General features: G+C 36.8%; 1 protein-coding gene across 1 annotated transcript; it reads right to left on the bottom strand.

The window, feature by feature from the left end:
• Positions 1–15,903, bottom strand: LOC102225163 (zinc transporter ZIP4). Its single transcript, XM_023345419.1, has 12 exons — positions 14,794–15,903; positions 10,461–10,778; positions 8,689–8,890; positions 8,478–8,596; positions 3,771–3,945; positions 3,481–3,653; positions 3,147–3,335; positions 2,181–2,285; positions 1,871–1,931; positions 1,624–1,776; positions 1,345–1,532; positions 1–1,255 (listed from the first exon to the last, which is right to left on the bottom strand). Exons 1-12 carry the CDS (start codon positions 15,049–15,051, stop codon positions 1,127–1,129), a joined length of 2,070 nt encoding a protein of 689 aa, XP_023201187.1. The 5' UTR covers positions 15,052–15,903; the 3' UTR covers positions 1–1,126.
• Between the last annotated feature and the right edge of the window lie 1,984 nt (positions 15,904–17,887).

The raw sequence follows: 17,887 nt of genomic DNA, 5'->3' as shown, positions 1-17,887 counted from the left end.
TCAATTCAGATCAGTTTATTCGTATAACACCAGTGGTTCGTCTGTTCATTACAGAGAAAGAAAATGGTATACAAAAAATACATAATCTTCCCATTAACACATATATGTTCATCATTTGCTCATAAAAATAATTAACTTATTCATGTAAAAAAAAAAAGCTACAGAAACAATAATTGGCTTTGGTTAAAAACAGAAAATCCAAAGCAAAGTCAGTGTCTATGTCAGCAGCCACTTAGCAAAGAAAAGTACATCAAAATGTGCCACTGAAAAGTTAGGAAAACATAAATTAAGCAGCAAAGACAAAAAAAAAAAAAAACCCAGCATCAAAAGACATTTATATTCATTTAAATATTTTGTATTTTAAAAATGAGTGTAAATCACATTCGGTCACATTTGATAGAGTTCAGTAACATTTTATTTGATAAAAACATCTCCAGTCTGTTCCATGTTATGGTAGTTTCAATGGAGTGTTCACATGGCTATACAACCTTTCATTTGATATTTGGATTCAAGTTTTTATTTACTCCATATTGGGACTTCCCTGTGTATGATCTCCAAGTTTTAAATTTATTAAACCTCATTTCATTTGAAGCACATCAGTATTTAGCTCTTTCTATTTGATACAACATGTGCATCATGGCTAGTACGCTTTTTTATTTCCTTGCAATCTGTGGAATCCTTCTATAAATAAGGGAGGTTTCTTCTCCTCCATAATCAGTGTTATACTGGATAAAAAACTCTTATCTGTATTTTATTAGATTGAATAATGTTGCATGTGAGAGCGAACAGCTCAGTTTGCACAGTGACATTACTTTACAGTGTTCTGTGTGCATGTCTCTGCATGTGCAATCAGAGATGATTAATGCATTCAAGATCCAAAATATCGTTACAGTCGTAGGACAAGATATGCAGAGGATCCAGAGTACCCAAAGGACTACAGTAAAGGATGTAAAGAGCTAAACTAACTCAGGGACAAGACTTTCTGGGGGCGCTTTAAATTTACATTTAGACAACTTTGAGGAAATACTCAAACATTAATTTAGATTTTTTTCATCTAAAGGGGTTACAATGTTTCCAGGGAAAAGACGAGCCATTAGGAAAGGCTTGTTTAATAGAATTAAAACTATTAAAAGCTAATCTTGTCCTCGTAAAGTGACAGCAGCAGCAGCATAATCCAGCCGGTTAGAATGCCGGCGTTCTGCAGCAGAAACGTCTGCCACGGCCTCTTGCTGCCGACATGGACCAACGTTGGGAGCTGAGAGTAACAGAAAGGAAAGACAGCTTTCAATGTGTTTCTGCAGGATTTTTGTTTTTATTCAACAGTAATCAAGTAGTAGCACTCACCATATCAGCCAGTCCAATATAGAGAAAGAGCCCTGCAGCTATTGCACCTATCCACTGCTGGGTTGCAAGGTCAGTGGCTATAGACAGAGAGATATACAGGCCTATAAAAGAGGTCAGGGCGCTGCCCACGTTTAAAAGCATCGCCTTTTGGACAGACAAGCCGCTGTGGAGCAGGATGGCAAAATCCCCTGCAGAAATAACAGCAACACAGTAATGTTAAGTCTTTAGCTAAAAAACCCAAATAGAATAAACTCAGATGTTCAGAGTAACGTAGCTCACCGAGTTCATGAGGGAGTTCGTGGCAGAGCACCGCCACTGATGTGGCCAGACCGGACCTCCATGACATGGAGAAAGCCGCGCCTATCGCTAATCCGTCTGCAAAGTTGTGTATCCCGTCACCAATGGTTATCATGTAAGGCAGCAGGCGCTTTTCTGTAATACAAAAGATCATAGTTTGTGCAATAAACATTGTGATTATCCCAATTTCATGAACTCATTTTTGTTTGTTGGGGGATGTTTTACTCACCTCTTCTCTGCTTTTTCTGCTCTGAATCATACCTTTCTTCTTTGTCTTCATCATCATCAATCTGAAATGTTTGCATTACCTTTAATGTGATTCAAACAATTCAAGCAGGTCGTCTTAAAAGTAAAACTACAGGATGGTGAATTCATTTCTACCTACTTTATCTAGAAAAGAAGCCATTTACTACAAGACAAGCATGTGATGTATTTGTTTTCTTTTTTTGTGAATATTAATTCAACTTCTATAACACCCATTTCAATCAGGCAATAGTCTTAAAATGTTTAAATGTCATTAATTTGAGTCATTTACTCACAAGATCTGCCTTGGATGCAGACTGAGACTTCTCTTTTTGTTTCTTTTCCTGTTGGTACATCTCTAAAACCCCAACATGATCGCAGTGGTGAGGGTTTGATTCGTCCTACAAGAGGTGCAAAACACTTTGAAATTTAGGATAGAAATAAATATTGATCCGATGGCAATTTACAGAAAGACTAAACAGAAAGTAAATTGTTCCAATTATTTCTTATTATTATTATATGCTTCTTAATAGTTCCGGCAAGTGAGACCAGATGTTTATAATGACTAAGAAAAAGACACAAATCCCCCCCCTCTCACTTTCGGTGTTAAAATCATGCTAAAGTTTTTCTATTTTTGATTAGTTAGGATTATTTCTATCTGCTAACTGGCAGAAAAAAGTGACAAATTTAAATTCAAATATATTTTCTTTTAATTTTAGGCGTTTACACCCTACGGTTTGTAGAAATTGGTAGGTTGTCCTTTAAGTCCTGCGTGACTTAAATGTTTCTGCTATCGTTCAACAAGTTTCTTATAATAGTTTTCTGAAATTCTGGCTCATTTCGTCCAGTTTGTATTCTGCCTCACATAAACAACTTTTCAGCGTTGCACATGAATTTTCTATAGGATTAAAATTAGGGTTTTATTATGGTGTTTGGTTGGTGTTTTCAGGCTTAAAATCTTCACAGTTTTTCTCCAAATCCCTCCAAAGCCAATCAGAAGTTCACAGCCTTAAAAGCTAAATGGCCTCAGTGTATGCACACTTTTGAATTTCTAAAAACATATCCCAATATTCTGACTTGTAATGCAAAGAAATAATGTTGAAAGTCTTATCTAGCCTAAAACCTACAAAATGTTTAGTCTGATTTAATGTCAATTAGTGATTTAAACCTAATTTTATCTCTGGAGCAGATCTGAAGACACAAAAATTGCTTTTTTATAATAATATGAAAGTTATACTTTCAGGTTCAGTGTCTCCACTTACCCCCTTATCATGATGGTGTTCAGTTTCATTCGTGACCATTGAGAAGATGGTTTCCATCAGGTAAAATACATAGACCCCTCCAACCACCGTCAGCATTTTGTACTTGTAGTCTGGGGTTTCTACGTGATCGTCGTTTGAAAGCTGATGAGAGTCACTACCGTCCTCTGTGTGAACGTGTATACCAAGAATCTGACAGCACAGCGAAAGGAAGGTTAAATTTAGATATGTTAATGCTTTTTTTATGAATTGATAATGGAGAAGGCATAATTTATCCAACACAATCAACAATTACAGAACAAATGTACTTCGTATAATGAATTTTTTCTTCACCCACCATTGGTATGAGGTGCAGCAGGGCATCTCCAGTCAGAGCACCGACAGCCATGCTGATGCAGAACTGGACACACATCTGGAAAAGGTTGGTACATGATGTACACAGCAGCATCACGATGCCAAGCATGGCAATGAGGGTTATGATGACATTGGCAATGGTTGCATAAAGATATTCTGCAGGGAGAAGAGCAGGAGAAAGAAGAGGTCAGGTTTGTCAGTCAGTTAAAATAACATATCCACGTTTCATACAGTGCAACCCAATCAAAGCAGCAGCCATTGCGTCACGCTCACTGTCAGTGGTGGAGAGTCCCTCGGGGGTCACTGGTTCTGGCACGTTGGAGCACGTTCCACTCAGGATCTGCTGGACCAGAGCAGGACTGAGCTTTGCAACGCCAGATCGACCCATGCCAGAACTTTCCTCAGTAAGTTTGTAGATCTGGATCAGTTCGTCAGCTGTGAAACAGTGCTGAAAAAGAACAAAAGAAAATTATTAAAATGGCATATTTTTAAACATTATTGGGGCCTGCCATGCAAAGCAATGGCAGGAACCTATTACTATTCTCCCAATTCTTTATTTTTCATCCGTAACCGTTAATGCGGCTCATACCGCTGCGTGCACACCTACAAATGAGGTATCAAAACGTGCAGAAAATTCACGCCATTGGAGCTATTACTTTTGGTGGGATTCGGGGTTAACATGGCGACATAATTCGCAAAAAACTACAAAAAAACCCCCATTATAAGTCAATGGGAAAAATCCTTCAAATACCCTATTTTTGAGGATTTTCTGTGTCGTCACGAATTCACGTAGAAATGCCATTCAAATTTCATTTTGTAGATACGTCCGTGATCTCTTCGAAAGTGAAGACGGCTCGTCGATACCAATTACGGTTTGTCCACAATTTGTCTCTAAGTGACCCAAAGTTTTTCATTTTTCCTAAAATTAGAGAGAGTCAGGGCCTTTAGATCTCCGCTAGAGTGAGAGATGAAGACAACTTTTTCAGCCCAAATCAATTTTGAAATCGCCATCACGCCCACAAATATCGCACGATTGGTGTCAAAATCGGTCCTGACATTGATACGCATGTCTGCTCCGGTAAAATGTTTTCGAAATTTATCTAGACCGTACGGTTTTCTGTCACGGTGCTTCAGAGCAAAGTTATGCGACAGGATTTTCTGAGGCTGTCTCAGGCTTTCTCCCATGTATTTGACTAGAATTTCAGATCTGTGCACAACATTTCTTTCTCTCATCGCTGTAAATGCTCTGAGTGAGGTACAGACATGAATCTCGGGACTATCGCAGAAGACACATTATCCTCTCATACGCTTCAAACGCTTTTCGAATATGTATTACGGTTCCCGAATGGAAAGGAGTTGTTTCCAATGCTTTTTTTGGGTAAAACTAGCTGGCTCAAACAGAGAATTGTCTGCCCCAGCCTCTCTCACTAACAGTTCACACTTTGCTGAGAAACTTATTTAACATAGTAACGGAACTCAAGAGGCTATTGGCTGCTGATTAGGACTACAAATACGCATCACTGTAGTTCTATCTATAGTGGAACCCTCAGTTGAAACAGATCAGGACTGAACTGGTCTTTAGAACTACTTGCTGCTATGGGCTGTATATAACTGATTTAACTCAGTAACTACGGTGGCCGACAGGTGCAAATGCGCAGCAAAAGAGAAAACATGCAAACAAAAAAGAAGACACCCCCGAATGAAATGCAGCAAACAAAAAGAGAGACGCAAACACCCCCGAATGAAATGCAGCAAATAAAAAGAGAGACGCAAACACCCCCGAATGAAATGCAGCAAATAAAAAGAGAGACGCAAACACCCCCGAATGAAATGCAGCAAACAAAAAGAGAGACGCAAACACCCCCGAATGAAATGCAGCAAATAAAAAGAGAGACGCAAACACCCCCGAATGAAATGCAGCAAACAAAAAGAGAGACGCAAACACCCCCGAATGAAATGCAGCAAACAAAAAGTGTTGAAAACGGAAGTGCTCCAGACCACTAGGGGGAGTCAAAGAAAATAGCATTCATTTCTATGGGACCAGATGCAAGATTCTTCTTCTTCTTCTTCTTCTTGGTATTTATTGGCGGTTGGCAACAAACTTACAGTAGCATTACCGCCACTTACCAGTATGGAGTGTGGTTCGAGATGGTCTATAAACTTTCACTTTCTACCTTTTCCCTCCATTAACTCCTGATTAAACATACCCCCACACATACACACCTGCTTATATTATCCAACTTGCTTATAACTTTATATACCCCTCTTTGATATTCTTTACACATTCACACCCAACTTGCTCTACTCATATCCTATGAAATAGCTTTGTTTTTTTAAGATACCGAATAATTATTTGAATATGTCTACTCCCGAAATCTCTCCTCAAAAATTCTATTAAATTAAACCTTTCTTTAATACCTACACACTCTCTCAGCATGCATCTTCTCTCTTCTTCATACTTACAACACTCTAAAATAACATGCTCTATTGTTTCAGACTTCTCACAATAATCACACTTTCCAGATGCAAGATTCAGAGAGATACCTTTACTTTCTTTCAAATTTCTTTCTCTGAATCTTGCATCTGGTCCCATAGAAATGAATACTATTTTCTTTGACTCCCCCTAGTGGTCTGGAGCACTTCCGTTTTCAACACTTTTTGTTTGCTGCATTTCTTTCGGGGGTGTCTTCTTTTTTGTTTGCATGTTTTCTCTTTTGCTGCGCATTTGCACCTGTCGGCCACCGTAAGTAACTGTTACACATGGGATTAGTTTGGAACTTTAAAATTAAGCATACTGAAAATTTCCAAATAAAAGCCTTGAATATTTTTAAATCAGGTAATTGCTCTGTTGAGCATTATATAACTGATTTAACCCAATGACTGTTATACATGGGATTAGTTTGGACCTTTGAAATGAAGCTCAACAAAAAATTTCAAAATAAAAGCCTTGACAATTTTTACATGAGATTATTGCTCTTTTGAGCATTATATAACTGATTTTATCCAATGACTGTTATACATGGGATTAGTTTGGCCCTTTGAAATGAAGCTCAACAAAAAATTTCAAAATAAAAGCCTTGACAATTTTTACATGAGATTATTGCTCTTTTGAGCATTATATAACTGATTTTATCCAATGACTGTTATACATGGGATTAGGTTGGCCCTTTGAAATGAAGCTTAAGAAAAATTTCAAAATAAAAGCCTTGATAATTTTTACATAAGATTATTGCTCTTTTGAGCATTATATAACTGATTTTATCCAATGACTGTTATACATGGTATTAGTTTGGCCCTTTCAAATGAAGCATACTGAAAATTTCAAATTAAAAGCCTTGAAAATTTTTAGATCAGGTATTTGCTCTTTTGGGCATTATGTGAATTTTTTATCCAAAGCACTGATACACATAGGATTAGATTGGTGCTTTGAAATGAAGCTTAACAAAAATTTCACAATAAAAGCCTTTAATAATTTTACCTCAACTACTTGCGTTTTCAGCATTATATAACTGATTTAACCCAATGACTATTACACATGGGATTAGTTTGGACCTTTGAAATGAAGTTTAACAAAAATTCCAAAATAAAAGCCTTGACAAATTTTAAATCATACTGAATGGTGCACGTCCACCTTACTTAACGTTCTTGTGATTCTCCACATGCTATTGATTACATTGCAGCGTTCTTTAGCATCGGTGCTAATTTCTAGCATGACAACGCCGGGCCCATACCGACGGACACGCTTTGGCAGGCCCCGGTTAAATTCCTTCAGAAATTTTCTAGTTTGCAATATAATGCTGTTTTTCTTCCCTAACACAAAAGCTTATTATGCAGTGTGTGCTTACTAATGAGAAAAGTGGATGATTTGAATTTATCAGTTAAACGGCTGCATGAACAAAAATATTCTTCTGAAAACTATTTTTGGCATTAGACTAATTAGTGGGAAAAGTGTTTGTCCCCTTTCAAATTTCTTGTTTGTTTGGAATTTTGTCTGAAATATTCCAAGTTATTAACAAATCTTTTTTAGTTTCCTAGTCAAAGTGTAAGTGATTTTGAACATTTATTTGTGAAAACCCCCAAAAGATACCTTTAATGGGGTAGAAGTACATATTTTTTTCCACAGCAGATTATGTTGGACCAACTTAGGACTGGACAATATGGCTGAAAAACGTATCACAACGTAAGCATTTCATATCAGTCAATATCAATAATTACCAATTAGTTATTTTTGTTTTAAATATCTGAAATACTGCCAATCTGGTGGTGAGACCTTTCTTGTTTTATCCACAGTTTTCACGCCACACCGTTTTTTATTTTTAAGCGGTTATGAGGCAAAGAGCTAAACTGCTGCTGCGCCAGTTACTCAACAAGTTGTTGCTAGGTAACCGCAAGTTACTTAGCAGGCTGTTGCTAGGCAACCAAAGAGTCGGTTAGTAAATTCCATCCAACCTTACTTAGCTGGCTGTGAGAGGTTGAGCAACTAAAGCCTTTCCTCTAAATCCCCCAGAATGCCGTGCGGTACTAGATCGGAGTTCAGCGAAATTATTGGATATTCTATCAGACGATTATCTATTGATATTGATCATGTGTTTATAGCAATATACAAAAAAATATGAAAATGATTTAATGATCAGTTTCTCTGATTTTACTCTTTATAGGTTTATGTTTGAGTAAAATGAACATTGTTCTTTTATTCTATGAACTACTAACAACATGTCTCTGAAATTCCAAGCAAATATTTAGTATTTATTTGCAGAAGAAGAGAAATGGTTAAAATAATGAAAAAGATGCAGAGCTTGCAGACCTCAAATAATGCAAATAAAACAAGTTTATATTCATTTAGAAACAACAAAACTAATGTTTTAACTCAGGAAGAGTTCAGAAATCAATATTAGGTGGAATAACCAGGAGGTTTTCAATGGGGTTCAGTGCAGTGGGCTCTTAATTTTTCCAAAAATATATATTGTTATTGGTACTTACATGCTGCCAGCTGTTACTTTTAGGCCCGCTCTGCTTCCTTCGATGATAACCAGTGTCGTCGATATGGTCATGGTCGTCCTCTGAACCAATATTCAGGTTTGTCATGAGAACCTCCAAATCTGCAGAACACAAAGCACAACTGAGCACAAATATCTAGACGTGAACCATTTCTCCTTAGTTTCAGTATGGACTGGACTGCCGGATTATTTACCATGGACAGTGAAATTTTCTGAACCAAGTTGGGTTATGATATAATCCAGAAAGAAGTTCTCTTCAGGCAGGGACTGACCACTGAAGCAGTAACCAAGCAGAGCATAGTACAGGACACGCCCCAACACCGCACCCACTTCCTGTTTCTGGTCTGGAAACAACGGGTCCACTTCCTCCATGATGCTGCTGGCCGCTACACAGCTCTGAGGACAGAAAGGTAAGCATCCGCAATAAATAAAAGGGTTGTCTCCAAACTTCCTGTAAGTTTAGTTGATTTAAATTAAAAAAAAAACTGAAAACCCCCCACATGACTCACTGAAGGTTTAGAGACTTATCCTCGTTTCAAATTTGAAGTTATTTAACAAGTATGGCACATAAACAGCAACTTAAGGACGGAGAATGTTACTTAGTTCACTTTAATTATTGATACTGCTGGGAAATTGATCTGCTGGCTTCTGTTTCGATTCATATTAAAGCAACTTTTGGATTAATATACAAAATAATTTTATACATCATTTCTGGTTTGAAAAAAATGCAGAAAAATTTACAAACTGGAGATTTTACTCAAGTAAGAGTAGCACTACCTCAACATATTTTAACTCCAGTAAAGGCAACCATCCAAGAAATTACTCAAGTAAAAAAGTATTTGGTTAAAAGGTTTACTCAAGTACTGAGTAACTGATCAAATGAATCGTTTAATATTTAAAAATTACATAATCAGACCAAAACATACAGTGAAGTGGAAATTTTTGTATTTTAAAAGACTAAAATAACAACAAAAATATCAAAACCACACACACACAAAAAAAAAATTCCAAATCAATTTCTTTCAATAAATAAAAAAAAAAAAAAATAAAACTAACAAAAACTGCAGGTGTTTTTGTCTTTTGAATTTTTGGTTAAAAAAAATGAGAATCCAGAAATTTTACTCAACTAAGAAGAGAAATACTTCAAAATAAAATTACTCAAGTAAAAATAAAAAGTACAGCATAGTAAAAAAAAATAAATAAATATATATATATATATATATTTTAAAGTTACTCAAGTAAATGTAATTGAGTAAATGTAACTAGTTACTACCCAACTTTGGATGCGGGTGGGTTGAACAGCGCTAACAGTTTAGCATTCTGCAGCAAAAACAAGCTGAAAACAACAAGAAATAAATATGCAGTTTGTTAAAAAATATTCACTATCCAAAAAACAAAAATGTTAAACTTCCTCATGATATTCTAAAATATATAATGAAACTGGGATTGCTGCATTGTGTATGACTGAAGCTGGAATGTGGCCGTTTTTACCAGAACTTAGCTGGGACCTGACCTCTGTCCGGGGAGGTGCTTGGTTTCAGGAGACCAGACTTTGATGGTGCGAACATGCAGTGTGAAACTTTGACTTGTCAGCTGGTGCTATTAACCAATAAAATATTTCTTAAATTACTTATTGATACCTTCAATGTACAATAAAAGCTGAAAAATTTTAACTACAGAGTGATAAAGACCGTTACGCAAGCTTCTCAAATTGCTTATGCATTTATTTTGTTTATTCAGGGCAGTAGTTTCCGAACTTATAATAATTAAACTTGAAATAAGAGTCTTGAAACCATCTTCTCTTCAAGCTCATTAAACCTTAAGCAAAAATATGCAACAAGCCAAATTGTCTAATTTAAAGACTAATTTTGAACATAAACTTTTGGTATTTTAGGATCCAAGCATCGTAACGCAATGATTTTCTTGTATTTTTGTGCACCAAAAGACGGGTATCTAAGGGTTTTACCTTATTATTTGATGGCTCATAGTGGTTCTGCAGGTCCTGAATCACACCCTCAAGTCCACCAACACCGATGTGAGTGTGCGAGCGGTGGTCAGAGTGTGTGTGTTTGTGCAGGAAGCGGTCCGTCTCCTCTGCCCACTTCCCCTGACCCACGGCCGCACAGACCAAGCCCGGCGAGGAGAGGTACAGGACGCTGCCTGCAGCGAGAGCCGGGAACTGAGACACGCTGACCGTTACGTTTTCCTCAACGTTTCCGCTTTCTTCCCTCCCATGGACAGAGTGATTCCCGGTGAGTTGATGAACAGAACCTGCCAGGTCACACTGAGTATTCAAACGATGAAAGAGACAAAGGAAAAAAAACACAAACACACACGAGATCATTTCAGCTTTGCGGGAATTAGTCAGAGGTTTTCAATAGTGCAACAGATTAAACAACAACCTGTGGTGCCTTGCATTCATTTACAGTAAATGTTTTAAGGTTTTCCTACCCTCTAGCCAAAAGCATCAATGTGATTTCTATTAATATCGGGATTTCATGTGATTTATGTGACAAAATTTCATTATTGTGAATTCTCGCAATTCTTTTCAAATAAAAATCTTCCAAGGTGTGGTTTCAAAATTCGGTTCATCCCGACATATTTCCTTAGTACACATCTTTTCTTTTTGCCTTTGTAGAAGTATCACCTTTAATTATGATAACATTTCCTATATTTCTAAGATCAATATTAACGTCTGGATCTATTCTGAGCAGAAATGAGCGAAGTTCAAGCATCAGAAACTGAATTCCACTCGGCTCTGTTGAGATGTGAGCAGCAGCAAACGATGAGACGAGAAACATTCATTACAGGCTACAATTTAGGCGACCTAATCCTTTAAACTGACAATAATGGTTGTATATTTCATGTTGTACGTTAGACTTGCATTTCTAGTCAACATTAAATAAATTGTTTACTGCAACTAAAAAACATCAGGAAGGAAAGTGGGGGCTGTTGAATGATCTGGACAGAAACTTTCAACAAATACAGAAAAATATGACTTTAATTTTTAGTTGTTATCAAAGCCATAAATATAAAGTTATGTTTTGCATAAATAATTATTCTTTTTTGTCCCATTGGAGTCACACAAGAGATATTTCACAGTTTCATGCTGTGCAGTGATGCATGTTACAGCTGTCATCGAAGAAGTTCAAGGACTCTGTTCCTACTGATAAAGTATTTTATCTCAATCAGATATTATAGCAATTTGTCAAACAGGTGGAAAAGTCTAATATGAAGAAAGAAAAGCAGTTCAGCCTCAGTGACGAAACAAAAAGCTTTATTATTCTTCTGATAACTTAACAAGTTCCTATAAAATGTTAGATTAAGAACTCTTTATAGGCAGAGAAAAAAATGCAGTTTTAATTTCAGTAATACATTTTGTACTAAAGCTATGTTAATATTAGCCAGTAGGTTTTAAAAGAACACAGATGTGATGCAATTAAGTTTCATTCTTTAGTCTCAAAAACATCCAGATATAAGGGTTAAAAAAATACTGTGTGACTTTATATGTTTTTATTAAATTTCTGCAGCCAATTTGGAAGTAATTCAATACAGATTCAACACTTGAACAGATTAATGAAAAGTATAAAAACTACAAATATTTAACTTTCAAGGTAAAAGCCATACATTAGCAGTAATAACAGGACTGGTTTCCTGGGTGCAAATGTTAGATTTCATCTATGTTAAACAAAAGTAAAGCAAAAATGTGAAACCAGAATGTAAACTTCAGCAGCAGTAGCTTAAAATAATAGCCTTTTTGTGTGAGTTTATCAGCACCTCCGATCTTAGCGGAGGGATTCTGACCTACAAGTTACAACGTAACTTAAGTTTATTGAGGCCAGGAACCTGCTTTTGAGTTTGAGGTCTGGACTTTGACTGGAATATTACAACACCTCAATTCTTTTCTTTTTTTGAGTTGTTCTTCAAATATTTGCAAGGAGGCTGAGGTCACTTGGGTCCTGAGGTAATAAAACAAGCCCAAGTCATGACCCCTCCACTACCGTGCTTGACAGTTAACATACAGAAAGTTATTTTGGTTTTGAGAAATAAAAGATACACAGTCATTGTGACTAAGAGAGACGCATCTGAGTTGAGTTCCTTGTATTTAAAAAAGGTCAACTAAAGCAATAGCATAGATTTCAAAGTGTTGTTGAATTAGTGCTGTGGCTTTACTAATTTCTGGTAAGTTATGAATTTTATGAGAGATTAAATGCATTTTCTGGACATTTCTTATTCAGATCCAACTCTGCTAACCTGAGCCATGCAGCCGCTTCTTTTGCTTTTTTAGAGAGAAAAGGTTCTGTTAATAAAAAGCAATGCATGTTTTTCTGACAAACAAATTTAAAATCTAAATTTAACAATTGGTTTTACAAATATAATTCGCTTTGATGAAAAACAACAGAACAATTCAGGACTGTGTCTTTTCTCCAAGAGCCGAGAAATATTACACATTAGTTTGCGTGCAAGATTTATGGATATCATTACATTTATTGGAAAATGCTGCTCCGTGACGCATCGCATTCCCTTTATTGATTTTACCTTTTTGTTATTTCTGTTACAATTTTACTGATACAATGAATTCCCCTGTTTACAGACAAAAGATTATCAATTTTTACTTTTGATAAAAACAGCTTTCATTAATCAATGCATTTATTGATAACTGTGGTTCCCAAAGATGGGGTCGGGGCCCCTCGGGTGGCCACAAATCAACAATTGTGGGGTCATGAGACGCTCTTCAAAAATCAAACTAAATAAAAATATTATTGTAAAGCATATTTATGATATAAATGTAAGAAGAGCTAAATAAAAGTTATATATTTTCTGTTAAATGTATTTTTAATGTGATTATGCCCATCGCTACTGCTAATTAAAATTTATCTGGAGCCGTAAAATCAACATGACCAGAAAAAGCATATTGCTTGAATATACCTGCTTTAAAAATGTGTTCATTTTCTGGTTAAATTCAATAATGTTTGAAAGAATTATTAATATTTTTATTTTTTTGAAACAAGAAAGTTTTTGTATTTTAACTGATGTGAACAAAGGTGGACCTTTTCTGCTTTAATTAGTCAATTTAATAAAAATGTCCACATCTTTTTATCCTTTCAAATAAAAGGAAATTAAAGGAGTACACATAATTAGTAACTTAATGATTAAACAAAAAACATGATATATTATACTACTGTTATTTTGTTGGGGCTTTTATGCAGATATTGTATGCAAACACAGAGAAATTACTAAAACAAGCTCTTTTATTATTATATAATGTTTAAAAAAATGCTGCAAAGTTTAATAGATTTTTCTAGAATAACTAAGGGACCCTGAAGGGAATCGAGCCGCACCGACACCAGAGCTGCAGGGTAATAATAAACCATCAACCAGGGTGTTTAAATGTTAAAAATCACTGTTTATTCTCTTAATTTAAAATTTAATTCTCTATGCACATACGTTCTGGTTTGAGTTAAATAAATAAAAATGTGTTTTTGTTATTTTTTTTATTGTCAGGATAATCTGGAATTATTGAAAAATCAGTCAAAGATGTAATTATTCAAACATACTTATCTTATTTTTTAATACTGTTATATATCAGCATCATTAAATTTGTACTTTTTAATTTTCATTTCCCCACTGTTGGACACCTAATTTTCTCTACTGCGTTACAATAATCCTGTTCTACATTTTAAATTGGTTTAATATAAAAATGTTCATATATATTCCAGTTTTGTAAAAGTTGTATGTTCATAAATATAATTTTTTAAATGTTAGATTACAGAATAAAGTCGATATACAATCTGCATATATTTAAATATGTACTTTCTTACAACTTCTTGACCCATAAGTTTAAATTTGTTTTAGTTTTATGTCTGTAAAATTGTCAAAAAAGAAAAAAGAAAAAAAAAGAAGGATAGATTAGATTAGGCGCTACTGCCGCTTTTTCCGAAACAGTTTCAACTTTCCGTAGCAGACAATTACTAAGAATTAGTTTTTTATTTTACGGTATTTTTAAAAAAAACAAAAAAAGCAAATGATAAAAACAAAATATAAGTTTTACTTTCAAGTTTGAATTTAATCAACTTAACTTCTCTATTACTTTTTAAGCATTTACTTATTAAGATACACTTTGTTTTTAACCAAGTCAACATTTTACGACTAATATTTTTGCATCTAAGAAAATCCTTTTTATTTCCGCGGGTAACCAGTAGCTCTTGGACCTCGACCTCTCTCCCCCTGAGAAGTAGTTCGGCTCCCGGCTCCATCGACCCTAACCTGGCAGCCAGGTTCGGCCCAATAAAACTCACCTTTCCACACGGCACCTCGCCGCACTGCACACGATTCTGCAGGGTATTAAACAGGGAGCGAAGGGACTCCCCGGTCAGAAAGCGCTGGCCCGGAGACACGACGCTGACGACAGCGCCGTACGCGTCCTCCACAGCCGAAGCGGAACCAACCGAACCCGGACAGCAGGAGAGGGAAAGAAGCAGCAGGACGACGGACTTCATCTTAAAACTTCCTTCAGCCTGGGATACAAGTTTAAAGCTGCTGCAGCGGCGGCACATTGAGTCGTGCGGAGCCTCTGCTCGCAGATATAAGCCTGACAAGCGGCCATGCTCTCACCGGATCTGGACTCTGGATTGTGATTGGCTGAGACGTGGCTCGGAGTTTGGCGCACCTGTTGCCTACAACACCTGCAGACTAGAGAGGGGGTCTCTTCAGCAACATGGGGTCTCTGTTGTTGCGGGTGTGCATTGACTTTCTGGAATAAAAATATTTAATTTCATTTGAGCATTTTAATGGAACAAATGGAGTGATAATGATCTGAAGCATGACCTCTGGAAAAATGTTACATAACGTTAGTGGATACAAAGGGCAACTTATAAATAGTGACTGGAAATTGGTAACTTATACATACGCGGACTATACTACCACTTTAAAAAATGGTAGTATGACCTTTGGAAGAAGCTATTATTGTCTAAACTTTTGTGATATGAGTAGTTTTGTCAGTTTTTGATAATTTAGGCAACATTGCCCAGGACGGGGCTAAATGGTGCTGCAGTTGGGCCTGAAAGTATCCCGCATGCGCAGTAGAATAGTGTGCTCAGTGTTTTGCCAACCACCATAAAAAGAATTAGTGCTCAGTGTTTGCAGAAGTAAACATGGATGCTAACGGTGGAGCATAGCTTACGATTTTAAAGATGGAGCCAGAACTTTAACAACTGAATCCTCATTACATTCCACCATAATTGTTTTTCTTCTCGCTGGCGCCTATCAGGGCGCAGAATAGTGAGATTTGTTGAGTATCAGTGACGTTCGGATCAATGCAACCTGGACATTAGGTCACATTTGAATCGGATACGTATCAGATACGGATCTCATTAAAAAAAGAATCCGACTTGTGCCGTTCAAACTGTCATGAAAAGATCGGATACAGGTCGCATTACCTCAAAAAAATTGGAATTGGGTCACTTCAGGCTGCAGTGTGAACGCAGCATTAGTAGCGCTGTTGTCTTCTTGAAAGAAGAACCAGACCTGGATGGGGTTTACAGGTTCTCTCTGGGTGAATGTCCAAAAACATGACTGCTAGGTACCTTTACTGTCTTTAGTTGTGTATGTGTGTGCAGGCAGCCTTGTATTTGATACAGTGTAAGGAGCAGTTTCCAAACAAATACTGCATTGTGAGAAATGTTTTTGGATTAGGGGTTAGCTTTTGGAGGACTAAAGTGTGAATTGAGTTTAGGGCACTTTTGGGGTTCGGTATCTTCTGGTAATGGTTAGATTTAGGGTTAGGCGTAAAAAATGAATGCAAAGTCACTGCCAGTCTGTTCAAAGTGTGAACACAATGACAGTATAGATGTTGGACGGAAGCGCCAGCAAAAGATGGGGAAAAAATAGTTTTTAGTTTCTGTTTTGTCCCAAAAGAGTTTTGAAGTCAGTAGATGTTTGGTTGAGTTACGCCAGTTTTGCTGCCAACACAAGAGGATGTTGCCTGGTTTGGACTGTGAATAACAACACCAGGAAGATTTTCTGAACGTGCGTAAGTGGGGTGAGGTTAACCTGTGACATTTTTCTGTTATTTGTAACTTGCAGTCTGGCTTCATGCAGAACTGCCTCTGGTTGTTGTGGCTGTACTTTAGCAAACTTTTTCAAAATTTGTTATTTTGAAAAGTTTTTTGGAGTTACGCTGCTGCCTTCTCAGTCAGATTAAAGTCCAGCTTCTGTCTAGGCCAGCTAAGGTATTGTTTTTGAGACGTTGGCTCTTTGTCATGCTCCATACAATCAAGTTCTCTGAGCACAAGTTGATGGTTGGATATATATTCCTTCAGGATGGTGGAGAGCATGATTCATGGTTCTGTCAAGCAGCAAAATGTTTAGATCTTGATCACCAAAGCAGGCCCAGATCATTACACTACCACCACCATGTTTTTATGTAGGTATCGTTTAAAAATATGTGTTAATTTAACATGGATATAATGAGATGCATCCCTTTTGAAATGTTCTACTTTTGTCCGGCCGGCCTACAGAGTATCTTCCTAAATGTTTTGGAGTATCATCAAGATGTTTTTGCCCTTTTGAACTCCCCCATTAATCCACATTTTGGCCAGTCTAATCTTATTGCTGCGTCATCAACTCTTTTGTGACCTCCTGGATGAGTCATTGATTCGCTCTTGGAGTAATTTCGGATATCTGGGCACTCCTGGAACGGTCCTCGTCTTCATTTATGGAGATTGTCTCTCACTGTGATGCTGCACCTGGAGTCCCAAATCATTTGGAAAATGACTTCTGGCGGTTCTCCACTCAGGAACCTCCTTCAGGAACTAAAACATCGCATTGTGGAATCTGCTTTTACGTTGGGTGGAGATCTGTGCCTCCGGACGGCTGAAGGAGGAATCCCTACAATGGATTTAATCTACATAAACAACCGACAGGGATTCAAATATCAACGTAGAACATAAGGAGGTTCTGGGAACAGGTTCTCCTGTTGCAACCTTGACTAGATTGATACATTATTCACTTTTTTCTTCTTATCTATTCTTAAGGTCGAGGTTGTCTGTTGTCTTTTCAGATCTTTTAGCTTATTTTATGTTCTAGGATAAGCTCTATGTTTGGAAAACAGATTGATGATTTGTACTACAAATTACCCTGGAGTCTAAGTGTGTACATTAAATTACAATTTTTAAGCCAGATATTCCTTGCTTAGTTATCCAGGTTATAGGTTATTCTTCTCAACCCACTGTTTATCTTTAATGTTTGATGTTAGTTAATTTCACCCATGTTTTTTGGGGTCTAAAACCAATCCCAGGAAGCTGGGTCAAACCCATAACCCTCGTTAAGGACCTCAGGATACAAGAAACACCAGACTGGGAGGCAGTTGGGACAAGGCCCCTAAGTAAACTC

This window comes from Xiphophorus maculatus, chromosome 13 (genome assembly GCF_002775205.1).
Source record: "Xiphophorus maculatus strain JP 163 A chromosome 13, X_maculatus-5.0-male, whole genome shotgun sequence".
Lineage (NCBI taxonomy): Eukaryota > Metazoa > Chordata > Actinopteri > Cyprinodontiformes > Poeciliidae > Xiphophorus > Xiphophorus maculatus.
Note: the sequence above shows the minus strand (reverse complement) of the source record. Positions and strands in the feature narration are given on the sequence as shown.